At 39.4% G+C, this 17105-nt stretch overlaps 1 protein-coding gene across 2 annotated transcripts in view; it reads left to right on the plus strand.

The window, feature by feature from the left end:
• Positions 1 to 6365: 6365 nt before the first annotated feature.
• Positions 6366 to 17105, plus strand: part of LOC101156930 (serine palmitoyltransferase 2) — a 29551-nt gene continuing 18811 nt past the window's right edge. Inside the window, exons 1-3 of one of the 2 annotated variants that reach the window (XM_011490615.4) lie at positions 6366 to 6774; positions 9783 to 9971; positions 14074 to 14228. In XM_011490615.4, coding sequence (XP_011488917.2) covers positions 6604 to 6774; positions 9783 to 9971; positions 14074 to 14228 — 515 coding nt within the window. In that variant the 5' untranslated portion in view covers positions 6366 to 6603. Of the gene's footprint in view, positions 6896 to 9782; positions 9972 to 14073; positions 14229 to 17105 lie in introns of both variants that reach the window. The other variant, XM_078941345.1, reaches the window with a different exon arrangement.

A 17105-nucleotide genomic window follows, 5' to 3' on the forward strand; every position in this document is an offset into this window, starting at 1 on the left:
TCTTTGAGACCTGTTGATGACATACCAAGCATGCAGGTTTTGCATTCAGCTCCGTGAACAAATACAACTCTTTCCATTTTCCTGGAAAGCTCAGCACTTCACTTCAACCTTTTTTCTTTTTGACATTTTGGTCATTAGGGTGTCACTACTGATCATTCTTATAGCAGCGTAACAGCCCACGGACCGTATGTTTGACACCCCTGAATTAGGCTATTTCCTACTTCGCATCCTACTCTAAAAAACTATATAGTGCTGGACTATGTAGTGCCCTGCATTTTAAAAGCAATTCGGACACCATACTCACTTCTTTTCTTTTTTTATGGCGAATATGATGACACCAAATTAATTAAGTGAAAGTCTAGTGGATATAATAGTTCTACAATGACTATTCAAAAATCCAATGTGTTCTGATGATGAAAATATTAATAGTTTAATAAGAAAATACATTTAAATACATTTTTTTCACCCAAATTGTCGTTGCATTGTCGTTTATATTTGCTAATCTAGTGAGCATCGATGCAAACATGGTCTCTATTGTCAAAAGGTTCTCTTTAGAGATAAATAAAACGGTGAAAAGTGACATATTTTTGGTTCCAAGTCGGCACTTTTTGAACAATGTGTGGAAAAACAAAACAAATGTGTGTAGCAGACCCTGCTGTTTAATAATGTTACACATGAAAAAGAACCTTGATAAACCCATGAAAAATGCTTTTAATTTAATTTAACTTAGGCTACATTGCGCAAGAAGCAGCACTGGCTCAAAACTGATGTGATGCTAGCACATGCAAATTGTTGAATTCACTAGCACAGCAAATAAAAGGAAATGCCAAAAAGATAGTGACTATTCGCACGGCATTTTCCAAATATGTGCTTCCAGTGCTGAACTTCTTTCTTGGCTGCACGGACAAAGAGGAAGGGTTAAGTTTAGGACCACTCGTTAGGGATAGCTACATTCTCACCGAATGCAATTTGCACTGCAGAAGCAAGGTTATAATAGTTTCGTATTTTTTATTAGTTTTAGTTTTTATTTCGTTTTGAATTTTTGTTTTTAAATTTATTTAGTTTTAATTAGTTTTTAGAGGCAGCTTTACTAGTTTTTATTTTTTGAAATTGCTTCGTTTTAGTTTAGTTTTTATTAGTTTTAGTGTTAGTTTTAGTTTTTTCATTTTTTTTTGTAAATTAGGATATTTGTCAGGTGCATGATTCAAAATCACCAGAATAAGTATTGTATTAAAAAAAAATCAATCAAAGATACATTTTGAAACACTTATTATTCAGAGGACACAAGTACAACCATCCTTAAATTAAAATACAACAGCCGATAACAGCATTACGTTACCTGCTCTTGCTTCTTATTCGGGGGAGGGCGGGCGAGAGGCTAGCTTGTAGGTAGTGTTGATTTGCGTTTTTGTGTGCGCTTTTTAAATGTACTTTTCGTAGGGTTTTTTCCCTTTGAGGAGCGTTCCACAAATTTTGTCTCCTGCTTCGACTACAAGGCACTTACTTTAGTTTTCTACGCTGTGATATTCAAAAAAGTCCCAAATAGGACTCTCCCGCTTTCTCCCAACTTTTAATGCAGCCATCACGCTCATGTAAATGTCTATGACCACGTTAGCCGGCAGTGTCTGACAGACATCATGTGACGTCACAGACAATGTGATGCCGTAGGGGTCAAATACACAGTAAAACTAGCAGCGTGAAGTAAATAGATTTTATTTCAACCCAAAAGACTTATGTATTAACAAAGACGAAAACGAAGTATTTTTTGGGGTTAATATTAGTTAGTTTCAGTTCGTTTTATACACACAACAAACAGTTTTAGTTAGTTTTCGTTTTTTATTTTTATTTCAGTTAACGAAAATGTTTTTTTAGTTCTAGTTTTTGTTTTTTCGTTCGTTTTCGTTAATTATAATAACCTTGTGCAGAAGCAGCCAGTTTTAATGTTGAGTCAATGGTAGAGATGTAATCTGAGTGACTGGTGCAGCTTGAAGGAGGCTAGGGTTGAAAAACCTGAACTCAGGGAATCAGGGACTGAACTTTAGGCCTGTGACATTTTCAGTGACTGCGGGTAGAAAACACATCCGATGTGGTGGATTCTCCTTCTGAACTCTCATCCATTTCCTACACCCACTGTGTCCCTTTCAGGGCAGTGGCTTTTCTTGAACCCGTCACAGCTCCTGTTGGCCGAGGCGGGCAGACCCTGGACAGTCTGTCACAGGAGCTGGAACAATCAGGATCACTATGCCAGCTCCCGGGAAGCCAGCTGGCAGCCGGACAGACACTCGCTGTGGGATGGGGAGCCAGGCTGTTCGGGCCTCCAGAACTTTATCATATTTTTCTTGTTTTCATTAGGTCCCCTAATTTTATTCTTGTTTTCATTTTTACCCTCTCTGGTTAATGCGGGACGGCGAGCCTTAAAACTCAGTCTGAGAGAGAACACAAATGCAGAGGACACATTTGGGACTTTAACTTTAAGTTTGATTTTAAATAAGTGCGGCAAACAACAAAATCCAGCCTTGGACGCATTTAAAATACGTGCAGGCAATGCAGCAATGTGCCATCTTCTCGTCTTCCGGGCCTGAGCTTCTGCACTCTAGACAGGGCAGATCAGGCAGTTGGCGCAAAAAGCATGCGCTCCTGAGCCTTTGTGACATCACGGCTCAGTAATTCAAACAGAGCATCTTTGCGACAGTTTGACTGAAAGCAATTTAAAAGAAGCAATAGTCAGAAATGCACAAAAGAGATGATTTCCTATTACATTTGTTCTCTTTCATAAGAAAAATGCCACACGTACATGTCAAAAACTCATCAGATGGGGACTTTGGTTCAGTTTGGTTCAATATGGGGAAGAGTTCAGACTTGACAACCAGCCCAGAAGACTATCATTGGCCACCTCCGTAGTGTGGGTAAGACACAAAGTTCATAGCTATTGAGGCTGGATGGTGACCCTTGCGGTATCCTAGGCACTTTAACGTTGGGAGTTGGGTCATCTAGACCCACTTGACAGTGCGCTGAACCTTTTTCTTCATTGATTTGTGATCTTCACTGGTGTCCATGGATTACATGAAATCTTTCCACCTTTATCCACCTTTGTCATGGTAGGGAGAACACGTCAATGTAAGGGTGGGGTCATCTAAGATAGCACAAGGGTTTCAACAGAGCGCTGTGTCCAAGCAGATCAACGGAAAATCTAATGGAAGGGCTAAATGTGGCAAGAGAAGATGCACCAGCAAACAATCATTGCCTTGTACTGTATCATTGCATGTTTAGCCCAGTGAAACCTCGGTTCCCTTGTGGCAGAAAGGTTGTTTGGATGTGCAAGCTTTCTGCCACAAGAGGGAGCCACCAAACCACCATGAAGTCACTGGTAGTTTTTCCTTGACAGCAAAATTAAATCCTCTGAAAATACACAGTCACATAAACGTTTCTATTTTTTTTTATCTCACTAAAAGTGTTTCCCACATATCAGGAAGAATTAGATATGATTGACCCTGTTAGTTCCCTTCAACTCTGCACACATGAGACAAACTGGCATTGTTTATTTATTTGACAGAACCTTGATACGTTTTTGAGGGGATATTTCAAATAACGTTGATTGGCGGCTTGGCGATCAGTTGACTGCTTCTAGGACTAGTGCACAGAAAATCATGGTTCGTTTCTTCGGAGGCACGATGACTTTCATCCAGTTAGGGTCCTTAGGCAAGCCCCTTTTAGCTACTGCTTAACTATGTCGCTACAAGGGGGCCTAAGTCTGAGTCTCCCTGTGCCAGTCCCCAGCCTGGATCAAATTTAGGGTTGCGTCAGGAAGGGCATCCAATGTAAAAAATCTCTGCCAAACCACCTGTGCAAATCAGTGGAGGCTGATTTGCTGTGGCGACCCTTGAAGGTCCCAAAAGGTGAACATTTTCTGCTGACTGTGACCTTAAAGCCTATTTAGTAGATCATTGTAAAATCCTGTTTTAAAACAGCTCAACAAAATGCAGATGAAGGGTCCCGTTAAGACAGGTCTCTTGAAGGTGAATCATGGCATCTGGACTTAAAGTTTTCTTTCTTTGAAACATTTTGCCACCCGTCCTTGTAGCTTCATCAGTCCTAACGAAATAACACACATCTTTTTTATACCAATTTCATGTTTTGGGAGCCTATCACATCCTGAGCTTGCTGTTCAATGTTTTTCTTACATTCAAAAGCATCAAAATTTCCTTTAGAGTATTTAGCATTAACATGTGGCGTTCAAGTGACCCCTTCTCATGAAAATTCTGTGTTTTGGGCTTCTAGGTTCAAAACTTTCATATTGATGCATTGCTATGCAAGTTTCTATAAGCGTTTTTGGGCTCTATGTGAAAAACACACGGAATGTGCATTGAAAGTAAAACCATGTCAAACGATTTAGGGACTTGGATTTGTTAGTGGTGTATAGATGGCGTCCCTTTATATTTAAGTGACTACCATTTAAAAGTTGATTATGAAGGAAAAAAGATCAATTTTTGGGGTCAAAACTATTCGAGACCAAGTCTTTCATATTTCAGAATAGAGCTGTGAAAGAAAAAGCCTGTAGCAAGATCAGCGATATTTTGCACTGCTTTGACATTTTGTACAAACCCTCTTCCAACTGTAGTTGGCAGACATGAGATCAAGAAAATTCAGCACATTCTCAAACATGCAACAAAGTCTCATCCCAAAACGTGTAGTAGCAGTTTTACAACAGCGGGCTTTAAATTGTGGGATTTTCTTATTCATTTTTATACAAGCCTACTCAGATCACGTTACCTTTAATTTTCTACATGCCTTAAACAAAAAACATGGTGGATATTTGCTATTTATTCAGTGGACATTTTTTTTATCTTTATTTTGATAATATTTCTAGAGAGAAATATACCCTTTACTTTCATAATATGCATTCATTTCGGACATACATGTCTTGGTTTGTTTTTTTCGTTCAACTTTTTTTCAATAAGGCTCTGAAATCGTAGAATAACAAAGTTTTTCTTTTTCATTCATATTCACAGACTTGTGTAGGGGTTCTTGACTAGTATTTTTCTCTTTTTTCTGTGGAAAATGCCCTAAATTACGATAGATTGCGGACTAATATTAATTTCTAGCGTCACATGTACCCATCACTTTCACAACATCCATTCATTGCAGACATGCAGTTCGTAGTTTGTTTGTTTCGTTCAATTTTTCCTCAAAAGGGATGTAAAATCTGTCACATGCCTGGTGTGATCCTGGCATTAGAGCAGGGAAAACTACAGACTGAGGCCGTCTGACTCCTGTTAAACTATTCATTCTGGCCCGCCAAACTAGAATATATTATAATGATCACTCTTATTATTGTTTAATTTGCCCTGTAATTCTGGCGTCTCTCCATAGATTCTGCGCCACAAATACATTGACCTCTTTTTAGGTCTAGAACGTTATCCTACATTCATGTTGTGTTTACAGATCTGTTGTTTTCCTGAAGTTCATGAAAAAAAAAGTGGTTATCATACTACAATTATACACAAAATTACCAGACTGACTCAGCCAATGAATATATATATAATTTTTATTTTTTTCATATTTTTTATTTGTTTTACAAACTTAAATATCTGTTTTTGATGCAGTTATTCTTAATTACTTTGGAAGATGGAAACATGAGAAAAGTAATAATAGTAAAAAAGGGGACATTTAAGAATAACATACACAAAAGACAACCAAGAACAAAAAAACAAAGCAAAGAAATGAACAAAATTGTGAATGTTGTAGAAGAAGAGAAGAAGAGTGTATTCTATGAAAACACAATGCATGTATTTCGTGATTAAAAAAAAACACACACAAAAAAACACGGGTGATCTTTTCCGTGATTTTCATTCTAGTAATGTCGAGATGAACACATAAACAAAACAGATCATTCTCAACTTTTAATTCGATAGTTTTCATGATGAGCTCAGCCTGTTTAGAGTTGAAAATAGTAGAACAAAATCACAGAAAGAATTTCCATAGTTGTTGTTGTTTGAGAAAAGAAATTATTATATATATATATTTTTTTTCTTTTTTTCAGATTCACAAAAAGATTAAAGCGAAATTCCAAAATCACCATAATCAAATTATTTAAAAAAATTGTTTTTTTAAAGCAATACGCTTTCATACTTGTTTTTATTTTAAGTGAGAACATTTCTGGCTTTTTTCTTCGCAAATTTAAATTTGCTATTATAAATCTAAAATTTTTGCCTTAAATAAAAAATTGAAAAAAAAGCAACACAATCTTTGTGATTAATATGAAAATCCAAAATGACATTTTTTATGATAAAGTTGACAGTTTAAAAAATGTTTGTTTTAATTAGGTTATTTTGATTTGGCGTCATTCTAAACCACGCCCACATTTCAATGTTGTGACCCCGCCTCCTTGTCAGGCTACAAATAATGCTTTACGGGGCGTTGATTTCCGGTAGTACCGCTTAATTTTCATGTTTTAAAAAGCGGCAGTTTTGTGTTCGTGTGTGCACACGCGTTGTGTGTTTGTGATTGTCCGTTGCCGGTATAATTGTCACTGCTTTGCACCGCAGGCAAGCTAGTTTGCCTACATGCAAGTTACCGTCGCTGCTCCGCCACCGTTGCTCAGCGATGGCCGAGAGCCCCGCCACCAAAGAAGCCGACGGGGAAGAAGTGTGTCGGTCGCTGAAGAATGGACTGAAGCCGGAGCGCAACGGCTCTGCGAGGAGCCTTCACCGCAACCGCAAGCGACAGAATGATCGCCGTTGCCAAGCGGATGAGGAGGAGGAGGAGGAAGAGGAGGTGAGGCCCGGGATGGGACGGGGGAGGAGAGGCTGGTGTGGCCGGAGAAAAAGTGTGGGGACCCGGAAACAACCGGACGGTCGCCGCTGGCGCTCTCATGAACTCCCATGGTGCTTTTCAGGTGCATCTCGAAGATGAGTTGAGAGCTTTAAGTTCTTCAAACATTTTTTTTTTCAACAAAAAAGAAAATGGTACTTCCAGGAGTTTCAGTCTTTCCTTAACACTATTCATTAATAAAATCAAACGAACTAACTTAAATTAATAACCACGAGTGAGACACTGCTGCAGACTATTTAATTTATGATTTTAGTTAATCAATGGGACAGTGACTGGCCTTTGCATTGACGTTTGTAGAACCTATTTGTAGGATTGAATTAAACCATTAATTTGGTGTCATTGCCTGTGGTTGACTGAGTTCTTGTTCTATTTTTCTAACTATGTAAAGACTGTTTAGTGTGGTCGTTTTGTCTGGCAATTTGGACACTGCTCACAACTTTTATTTATTCAATTCTTTGGATCAGCGAAAAAATGATGCCACTGATTTCTTGAAGTTCTTCAGCTTTCGGCATATTTTTTTCTGGGGTCGCAAAAGCGCATCAGCTTTTTCACTGATTCACACTGGTGGTTTGGCAGAGATCTTGACGCTGGATGTCCTTCCTAACACAACCCTGTGTTTCGTCCGGGCTGGGGACCTGCACAGGGAGACTTGAGCTCTCTTGTGGTTTCATAGTGAGGCAGTAGCGCAAAGGGTCTTGCCCACACTGGATAAAAGTCATTGCAGTGCCTGGGAATTGAACTCTGTTTTCCCATGTGCCAGTCATGCTCCACAGTTTCCCAAAGTAAAAACCTAATAAATATGTGAACACTTCACAAAAACTATTTATGAATCCACTGTGTTCTGAATATAAACACTTGAGTGGTTTATAAAAATAAAAAAAGTATGGACCTTTTTTTCACATGAAAATGTGTTTAAAAGGGATGTATTGTGGTCTGTATTCGCCAGAAGTCTGCGAAAAACCAGTTTGCATCGATGCTCACAAGGTTGGCGATTATAGACCACAATGCATTGCGTTTTAACAATTTTTGCAAAAAAAAGTTTTATTTAAATGTATTTAAATGCTCATATCAATTAGATTTTCACTTCACAAAATCGATGATGTAGTAATATTTAATCCATTGTAGTATTTGCAGTTTAAAAAATATATATATTGAGCATAGTCTCCTAATTGCTTTTAAATTCCAGGGCGCTAGATAGTCCTGCACTATAGTTTTAGTATGTAGGAATAGGGTGCGAATTGGTACATAGACACTGAGTGACCCCTCACCCCTGGCCTTCCAAGCAGGAAGTGCCCATTGGCTCCAAGAATCTATGAACCCATAGACTTCTATTGAGAGTTTAAGGGCTATTTTTCAGTTATTGTATTTGTCAGGATACCCATCTTTACCTTGCCTCCTTTTGTCACATGTTCTTGCTGATTCTAATTTTGTCCTATTTTTTCTTTATTGCAAATTATTCAGTTTAGAAACTGACAACGTTGATAAGGCTCAACAGATTTCCTGTAGCCTGCTTCCAAGTGGGAGGGGTTAGGACTTCCAACATGCTTACTTCTGATTGGCGAGATTGGTTGCCATGGATACGTTGACTCAGACTGACTCGAATCAGTCACTGCTTACTGACATCGTCTGGCTCCAACATGGGGGCTTCTGTATCGCGAAAAATGGCGACTGATGCGACTTCATTTTCTTGGAGCCAGAAGTCTTCTTTCTCTTTCGGCTTTTCCCATCAGGGGTCGCCACAGCAAAACAACCTCTCCTTCAAGGATGACTCGCATGGTTATCTTGGCAATGTTTTACGCCGGATGCCCTTCCTGACGCAACCCTCTCAATTTATCCGGGCTTGGGACCGGCACAGAAGCAGGGAAGGGAATAGGGAGCAGCCCGGATTCGAACCCTGGTTACACGGATGGACGGCGCTGCAAACTAGCACGAGCTAGCCAGAAGTACACCATATTTAAAGGATGATGTCACACTCCCTCAGACCGGTTCTCCTATACAATCAATGATTGGCTCACTATACTGCATCTCAAAGTCATTGAAAGTTTCAAGCCCTATTTTTAAGCAGCATACTAGCTAAAGATGAATGAGACAGAGTTAAAGCAGCTGCTCACTCTAAGCTTTCTGAGATGCTAAATACTGTTTTCCAATGAGGCTAATGACATTTCCACACGTGGGCTGCACTCACTGCAACTGCCCCAATTAACAAGCCCCATCTGATGCAATTAGACGCTTCTGCACACCAATGTCACAAATGTGTTTGTGTTTTACTAATTTATCAAACCCTAAGAAGCACAATAATTCATCGGTTTGTTCAAAAGAAATCTCAGTTTAAAAAGCATCAACAAGTAAACTGATTAGAGAAAAATAAACAAATTAAGGAACTGATCAAATCAACCTCAACACTTCAAACCCTTCTATCTGGAGATGAGAGCATGAGGTGTTTTTTCAGCCTTGGGGAGAAGTTGAATGCCAACTGAGAGTCAGCTGACTAAGACTGCTTTTAGTCTGTAAAGTAGTCCAGAGAAAGTGGCGTGACTGGTCACATGTGCTGCTTTCTAGCCATTCTTTGCATAAAAGGTGCAGCAGTTCATGCTGTGTGTGTGAGACTCATCCTCCATTTATGCTGTCATCACCAAACTATTGCAAACAATGATGTGTTTTAAAAAAAAGGAATGAATAGTTTTAAAAAAAAAATCCAAACACAAAAATTATATTTGTTTGGTTAGTATGTATTTGATATTCTCTAATTAAGATTTAAATTTGATTCCCTATAGCATGATTAAATTCACTGTCCCATTTTTTTTTTTTATAAATAAAAAGACAAATGATCATTTTTCCACTCTTACAAGAAAGTGAAATAACATTTTAGTTAGGTTGTAATTAAAAGTGTGAGTAATATGCATTAAGGAGATAATTAGAAGTGTATATGTCATGTTTTTCTGTCTGCACAGACGACACCCCAGCATGACAGCTTGTACAGTCGTCCTTTCACAGAGTCTTTTGAGGAGACGCCCATGTTGGTGGCCGTCCTCACAAACGTCGGCTACGTTATCCTCATCATCTTTGGCTACCTTCGGGACTTGCTCCGCCACTGGAAGATTGAACAGCGTCACATTGCCAGAGAGAAGGAGGAACAGAAGGTACGGTGAAAAAAAACAACCTTTTTTTTTGTCATCAACTTTCAGTGAAAGTGCGGTTTTTATTTAAGTCCAAATAGTTATCAGGAAATTTACAACAGCAGGTGTTGGTTGGCTTTATTTTTAAATTAAGATTTATTTTTTGAAATGTGTAAATTCCCCAATCTGATTATCTTTGGATCTATTTTAAAAGCATTGCCAGTGGTCTTTTAATTATAATCAAGCCATTTCTAACTCCCCCTTAAAAAAAAACCTGTGTTGTTTTTCCAGTAGTGCAGCCGATAAGAATGGTATTTCAGACAAATCGTGCATTTTGTGGTTGAAGCACCAAAATTACCATAAAATTACTTTAGGATGCCCTCTTTCAGAAAAAACGCATTAGCCACAAGAAAAATCAACAGTGTCGGCCTCTTTTAAAGATAGTGGCCGTCTTATACACTATTTAGCCAGTCAGCAGTTGTGCAAGTTTTTTTGCAGACTCTGAATTCTCTTTTCGTATTAACAATTAAAGTGAATTCTGGATTTTGTTTCTTTTTTCAGTGTTGCTCATTTCTGTACGTTTTTGGTCTTCTTGTTGCCCCCGGCGCTCTCTTCCATTCAGCGCGTGTAATGAGTTTTGATGAGAGACTTGAAGAGAAAAAGAAGTAAGAAACCGTTAAAAAAGTGTTCTTGTCGTTCGCTTTAGAGAGCCCGGCCATCGCACCAGTCGTATCCACAATGGCGCGTTTAGTTCATACTACAGTTGTTTGGATTTGGCCGCAACTGTCTGTGAGAACTGCGACAAATTTCTGAGGGGCATAAATACTTTTCAAACAGCGCGGTCATCTCCAAGGTTTATTTAGAACATGAACGACATCCTGCTCATTGACTTGCTGCGTCTGCGAACGTGCTGAGGAAGAGGAGGGTGGTGTGTTCGTCCACTGAGCAGAAGCGGTGAACGCAGAGAGGGAAAAACAATCAAGTTGCATTCTGAAGTCTAGTGTAAAATATACCTTGGTCCGGTTGAATTCTCGATTCAGAAGAGAAGTTCCAGTCACATAGAATAAATGTTCTGTATACCTGCAATGGATTCTTTAAAACCAACTTTTGCTTCATCCTTTGGACAAAAACAAGCAGTAAGAAGTGAACTTTCTCTCTGAACTGATGCTTTATGTAACCCATCGTGACAATCAGCTTAAGCTACGTTCACACTGCAAGGCTTAATGCTCGATTTAGGTTTTTTGAAAAAATTAGATTTTTTTTGCAAGGCCGTTCACATTTCCAATTAAATGCGAACTTTTGTGATCTCCTGTATGACCGTGAAATGACCCAGAAGTGACCCGCATGCGCAGAAAAGTACTCAACAGTGAACGTCGTCACTCGTTGTTTGCAGAAGAAGCTAACGTTAACAATGGATGTCAACGACAGTGTTGTCAACAGCGGAGCTCTTTTTGCTTTATTACATTTATTTTCATGAAGGAGCCAGCACAATTACAATCTTCTCATTTTAAGAAGGCATTGGAGTCAGGATAGTCTGTACCCACTGTTGTGGAATGGGGATGTGTATGTGTTGAGGTGTGTGTGTTAGAGAGAGGAGAGAGCGTGTGCAGCGCAGGAGGGAGTGAGAGGGGGCAGCGGAAGTGTGTTGGGTGCGCGCATTCATGTTGTGTGTTACGGAGGAAGGAGAACGATAATAAAATAAAGCTTCCCCCAGAAGAACTGCTATTGACTCTTTTTTTTTAACCCACTTTGGAGAATTTTGAGGGTCCAAAGGGGTAAGTGAACTGCCTTTGCCCCTGGAAAAGGTCTCCCCCGCGCTTTATGACCACGGTCGGAAAGGAAAAAAAGTCATCGCGGGAAAGGTTCAACACCACGCTCGGCCATTTCGCTGGAAATTTTCTCAAAATGGCCCGGTTGCGATAAGAGCCCTTGAGTTTGGCCTGAATATAGCTGTCATTCCAAATGTTAATCCAATCGGTGACCTTGCTTACCTTCCACCGACTGGTCTCAGCAGCATCGTCCGCCATGGTTGATGTTTATGTTCTCGTTCCCGCCTACTTCAACGCAGAATTATGACGTTTGTAGTGTATCAATGACGTACGGGTCGGATTCATGTGGCCTGGTCGTTCAGACGGAGGTCGCATTTCAAAAGATCACATACGTATCGGATTCAAGACTACATACCAAGTGGCCTGGGTCACATTTGAAAAGATCAGATCTAGGGCTGCACGATATGAGGAAAACTCGCGATATGCGATATTGGTAATTAATATTGCGATAACGATATAAATTGCGGTATATAAACAAATAGAAAAAGAAAACAAAAACATTATTTCCATTTCACTGCAACAGTTTAAAAATTATACTCTAAATGACCCTTGTCGACGTAGGAGGCAAACATCAAACATAAAAGGGCTCATCTGATTGATCAAAAACGTAAACGGGTCCTTCCGATTGGTTAAATGCATAAAGGGATTTATTTCATTTGTTCAATATTTCAAGCTGCCATGAGTTTGTTTTAGCACATTTAAGGTAATCATTTATTGCGATTTTTGCCGTCTTTTGCGGTATTCATATTGCACAGCTTGATGTCGCGATAACGATAAATTTGCGGTATATTGTGCAGGCCTAATCAGATCTGTGTCGTTCAGACTGTCAGGAAAAGATCAGATACAGGTCGCATAGGGGAAAAAGAAACGGAATTCAGCCTGCAGTGTGAACGTCGATATTGCTTTTCTTTGCTGCTGCACTCAAGGTCTGTGCTGGCTGAGCTGCACCACGTAACAAATATTCCACTTTTGGTGAAAAAAGTGATCCAAACCGAAAAAATTTGAAGAATAAAGTACTAAAAACTAATGGAATATTTCTTTCTTTTGTAAGTGGATAAGGTTCCAGGTCGTGCGTTAATTTCTGATAATGCACACTTTGTCAGCCATTAACCCTTAAATACAAGATATGCCAAATTTGGTGCTGGTACCACAAAATGCACAATTAATTTTTAAAAACCGGTTCCACTACAAGACATAGTTTCTGCAGAGCAGTAATTGTTCATTAGAAATTTTTCTCTGATTTGTTGGCGGTATCATTGGCGTGTAGCAACCCCACTCCCTTTTCCCCTCCCCTCCCCGTTGCTGAGAACTCTCTGTTTACATGTTCTCTTGCTAGCTTACAGCCTCTCCCACCTAATGTTAGCTGTGCACCTAAAACGGCGAGCAATATTAGAGCTATCCAGCCGTACAGTTTGAGCCAGAAGCCCGCTCAGACGAGGAAAACGAAGACGTACATGGATCTGTTTGTCTGTAAAAGGATTCATCGGCATTGAATGGAGTGGAGCTGGGAGCCTGTGGCCCGCCCAGTTTATTTTCTCTGCAACAAATAAGCTCTTTTTCAAACACCACTTTTCTTTTGTCTGCTCCTGATTCAAAATTATGTATTGGCATTTTCTTCGAACTACATTATTGGTATCAACAGTTTCCATTGTGGTTTCATATCATATTAGCACATTTTCACTGGGATCTGCACTTCTTTTTACACTACAAGGTCATTTAAAAGTTTTATTCCAATACTTATTCCAAACTGGCTGGAATCTTATTGCGTTACAGTAAGTTTTTATGTAAAATGGCTGGATGTTTAGAGTAAGTAATTAGGTAAATACAACCATTTGTGTTCTTTATTTGTTTAAAGCTGAAAGATTTCAAACTTTATTAAAGTCAGGTTGGTCTCCATTCCAAACTCATGAGTTTGTTAATGGAGTATCAGCAGAAACTCATGAGATCCCCACCCAGCCGGAGCTTAAAACAAAGTATGTAGTGAGTGCAACTTTCATACCTAAGATTCTTTCGTTTTGTCCTCATAGCGCATGCAGAGAGGCTGCCTCTGGCCATGGTTTTCAGCTTTTTGTGAAATGTCTGATTACATTGTTACATAGATGAGAGGAAGTCATGAAATCACACCAGGGATGGTTGGATGTTTCCCTCGAAGAATGGGGTTTCCGTTTTAGGACTTTTTTTTTTTTTCTAAAGCTGATCCAAAATTCTTCCTTTTTGTTAAAAGTGTCAAAAGTGATAACTAGGAATCAAGTCCCTTCCTGTTTGTGTGAGGTAACTCTCTTACCATTCCCACACAGGACTTTGTGCCGCTTTATCGGGACTTTCAGAACTTTTACACCAGGAACCTCTACATGCGCATCAGAGACAACTGGAACCGACCCATATGCAGCGTTCCTGGAGCCAAGATGGACCTGATGGACAGAACCTCCCATGACTACAACTGGACTTTTGAGTGAGAAAGACTGCTCTGTTATTCAAACCTTTAGCTCTTCAGCACTTAACCTACTTTAGGACATTCTGACTGTAGTCACAATAACTTAAAGGGCCTATATCATGCTTTTCTTAAGTCTTTTGTTAAATCTTTCAGAGTAAATTTGATAATATGTCACCTTTGGCAGACTAAAGAAGGATTTTGTTCATAAAATATAGGTTATTTTTATTGCTCATTTCCTACCTGGAAGGAAGACGACTTGACCTCTCTGTGGGTGCCGCCCATTTCATGACGTCAGCCTAGAGCCGTCCTTGGCAGCGTCTCACCCACGAAAACAAACAACATTCAAGCTTTGCAAAGCTGGATGTGCATATTGTGCATATAAAAGGAAAGCGTTTTTGCAGATCAACGCTAGTGCCTCAGAGAGAGTGCGTGTTTGCGTTAGCCTGCTGGCGGCGAAGACTCTTCTTGGAAGGGCCTTTTCTCACTTACATATATTAATGTGAGAACCCGCTCGTTTTCAGGGGTTGGGAGGGGCTGGTGCTCAGAGAACAGATTTTTAGAGGAATACTCAGATATCAGTGAATGGATCCAAGTGTTTTTTTGAGGAATTAACATAAAACGCTCCAACAGTTGATTTTTCATGATGTAGGCTAGGGCTGCACGATATGAGGAAAACTCGTGATATGGGATATTAGAGATTAACATTGCGATAACGATATAATGTGCGGTATATAAACAAATAGAAAAATAACCACAAAAAAAATCATTACCATTTCATTGCATCAGTTTAAAATTTATACTCCAAAGGACCCTCATCGACATAGGTGACAAACATTTAACATAATAGGCCTCCATCTGATTGGTAAACAACGGGAAGGCCTCCATCTGATTGGTAAACAATGGGAAGGCGTCCATCTGATTGGTCAAATGCATAAAGGGATTTATTTGATTTGTTAAATACTTCAAGCTGGCATAAAATTGTTTTAACACATTTTGGTTTTATGATTTATTGCGATATTCGCCGTCATTTGCGATATGCATATTGCAGAGCTGGATATTGTGATAACGATAAATTTGCGGTATATTGTGCAGGCCTAATGTAGGCCCTTTAATCAACCTTGAATTTTCAAATGGATGGTCAGTTTATCCTTCCCTCTTCTTAACCATTTTGGGGTCACAGGCGTAGCCTGACCCAGCTACTGTTGGGCGATGGCAGGGTACACTCTGGACAAGTCACCAGCCTGTTGTGGGGTGGAGTAGTTCATCAAATAAAAATGGTTGTATCCCTTGTGCAATCTTGAGGACTCCAGATGACCCCACCCTTAGATTGACGTGTTCTCCTTACCATGATAAAGGTGGAAATATTTCATGTAATCCATGGACACCAGTGAAGATCACAAATCATTGAAGAAAAAAGGTTCAGCGCGCTGTCTAGTGCACGTCTCAAACTCAAGGCCCGCGGGACAAATGTGGCCCTCCATTTCATTTCATGTGGCCCTCGAGAGTATAAAATTTTTTAATTTCTTAAAATAAAAAATAAAAATTGGTGTGTATTTATTCATATCTAGGGGGAATTGGACTTGAAATATTGGATTGGGCAACTATACATTAGGACTTAAACACTGTCCATATAACCTAACCTGACAGAATCAAATGTAAAAGGATTTATGCTAAAGTAACAAGCAAACATATGTTTTCTATCCAACTGTAATTGTCACTTTAAAAAGTTATAGTCAAAAAATAATGAGTTATTCAACTTTAAGGAGTAGATACATTCATTTTTCATTACTAGTGTATACGTTATATCTGGCCCTTTGAGGACAGCCACTATGCTGATGTGGCCCTCACTGAAAATGAGTTTGATACCCCTGGTCTAGATGACCCCACAAGACAGTGCAATGAACAAGCCGATACCTGTCTTGTGGGGTCCAGATGACCCCACTCCCATGGATAGCACAAGTGTTAAAAGGACAAAAACTGCATTTTCATTAGTTTTTTTAATGCAAGAAATTTCTAACCTTATTGATGTTTTTTTTTAATCACTGACTATGCCAACAGGCCTATTGTATATTGTACATCTGCATTACAATGGAAAAATTCAATACACGTTAAACTAAACAGAATGTCTCGATCAAAAACTGTTTATATTATATAATCCATTAAAAAATGGATCCTCTTGTAAGTAGTCCAAACCTGCATCACTGCACGCCTTAAAATTAATAAGATGGTGCATTAACTATAAAAGCACCTCAACAGCAAATTAAAATGTTTTCTCCTGAGTAGAGTTACCATTTAGCATCAGTTAAACATAAACACTGCAGTTAAAGGAAGTAATGTTCGCCTCATTGTATTGATGCTCAGACACAGTGAGAGCAGCTCTGTGGACCCTTCCAGCTGAACGGTAGTCTGGGCCTTTCTTGTTCTTTTAATGTTCTCACATCTATTGATTGGCCTTCTACACTAAAACCGCTGCAGTATTCTCATATCAAATTTGGCAGTACAGCGGATCAGCTTCTTGCTTTCTTTGGCTGGGACTCTAGGCTCTGATTGCTCTCTGTTATATTAGGAAACTCCAAAAGGGTGTTTGTATCCTCAGGGATGCTGCGCTCTAATAGGTTCCATGAGCCGTAAAAAAAACATGGAGACAGCCTGCAGGTGTTGCTTAGTGACTTTAAAGCCGTGGTAGGACACTGACACCAGGAGCAAACCAACAACACAAAGGGCAAGCTCAGTTTTTGTTTTTCATATTCAAAAAAGAAAACAGTCGAGCTGCATTTCCTCTGAACACGAGTCGCGCGTCAGTGGCGTCCAGTTTTAATGTTAAGTTGATGTATAGATGCGATCAGAGGTCCTGCGGGGCGTTTTGGTCAACGTAGCGAGTCCAGAGTTACAAAA

The sequence above is a fragment of the Oryzias latipes genome, chromosome 22 (genome assembly GCF_053564925.1).
Source record: "Oryzias latipes strain Hd-rR chromosome 22, Olatipes_Hd-rR_3.1".
Lineage (NCBI taxonomy): Eukaryota > Metazoa > Chordata > Actinopteri > Beloniformes > Adrianichthyidae > Oryzias > Oryzias latipes.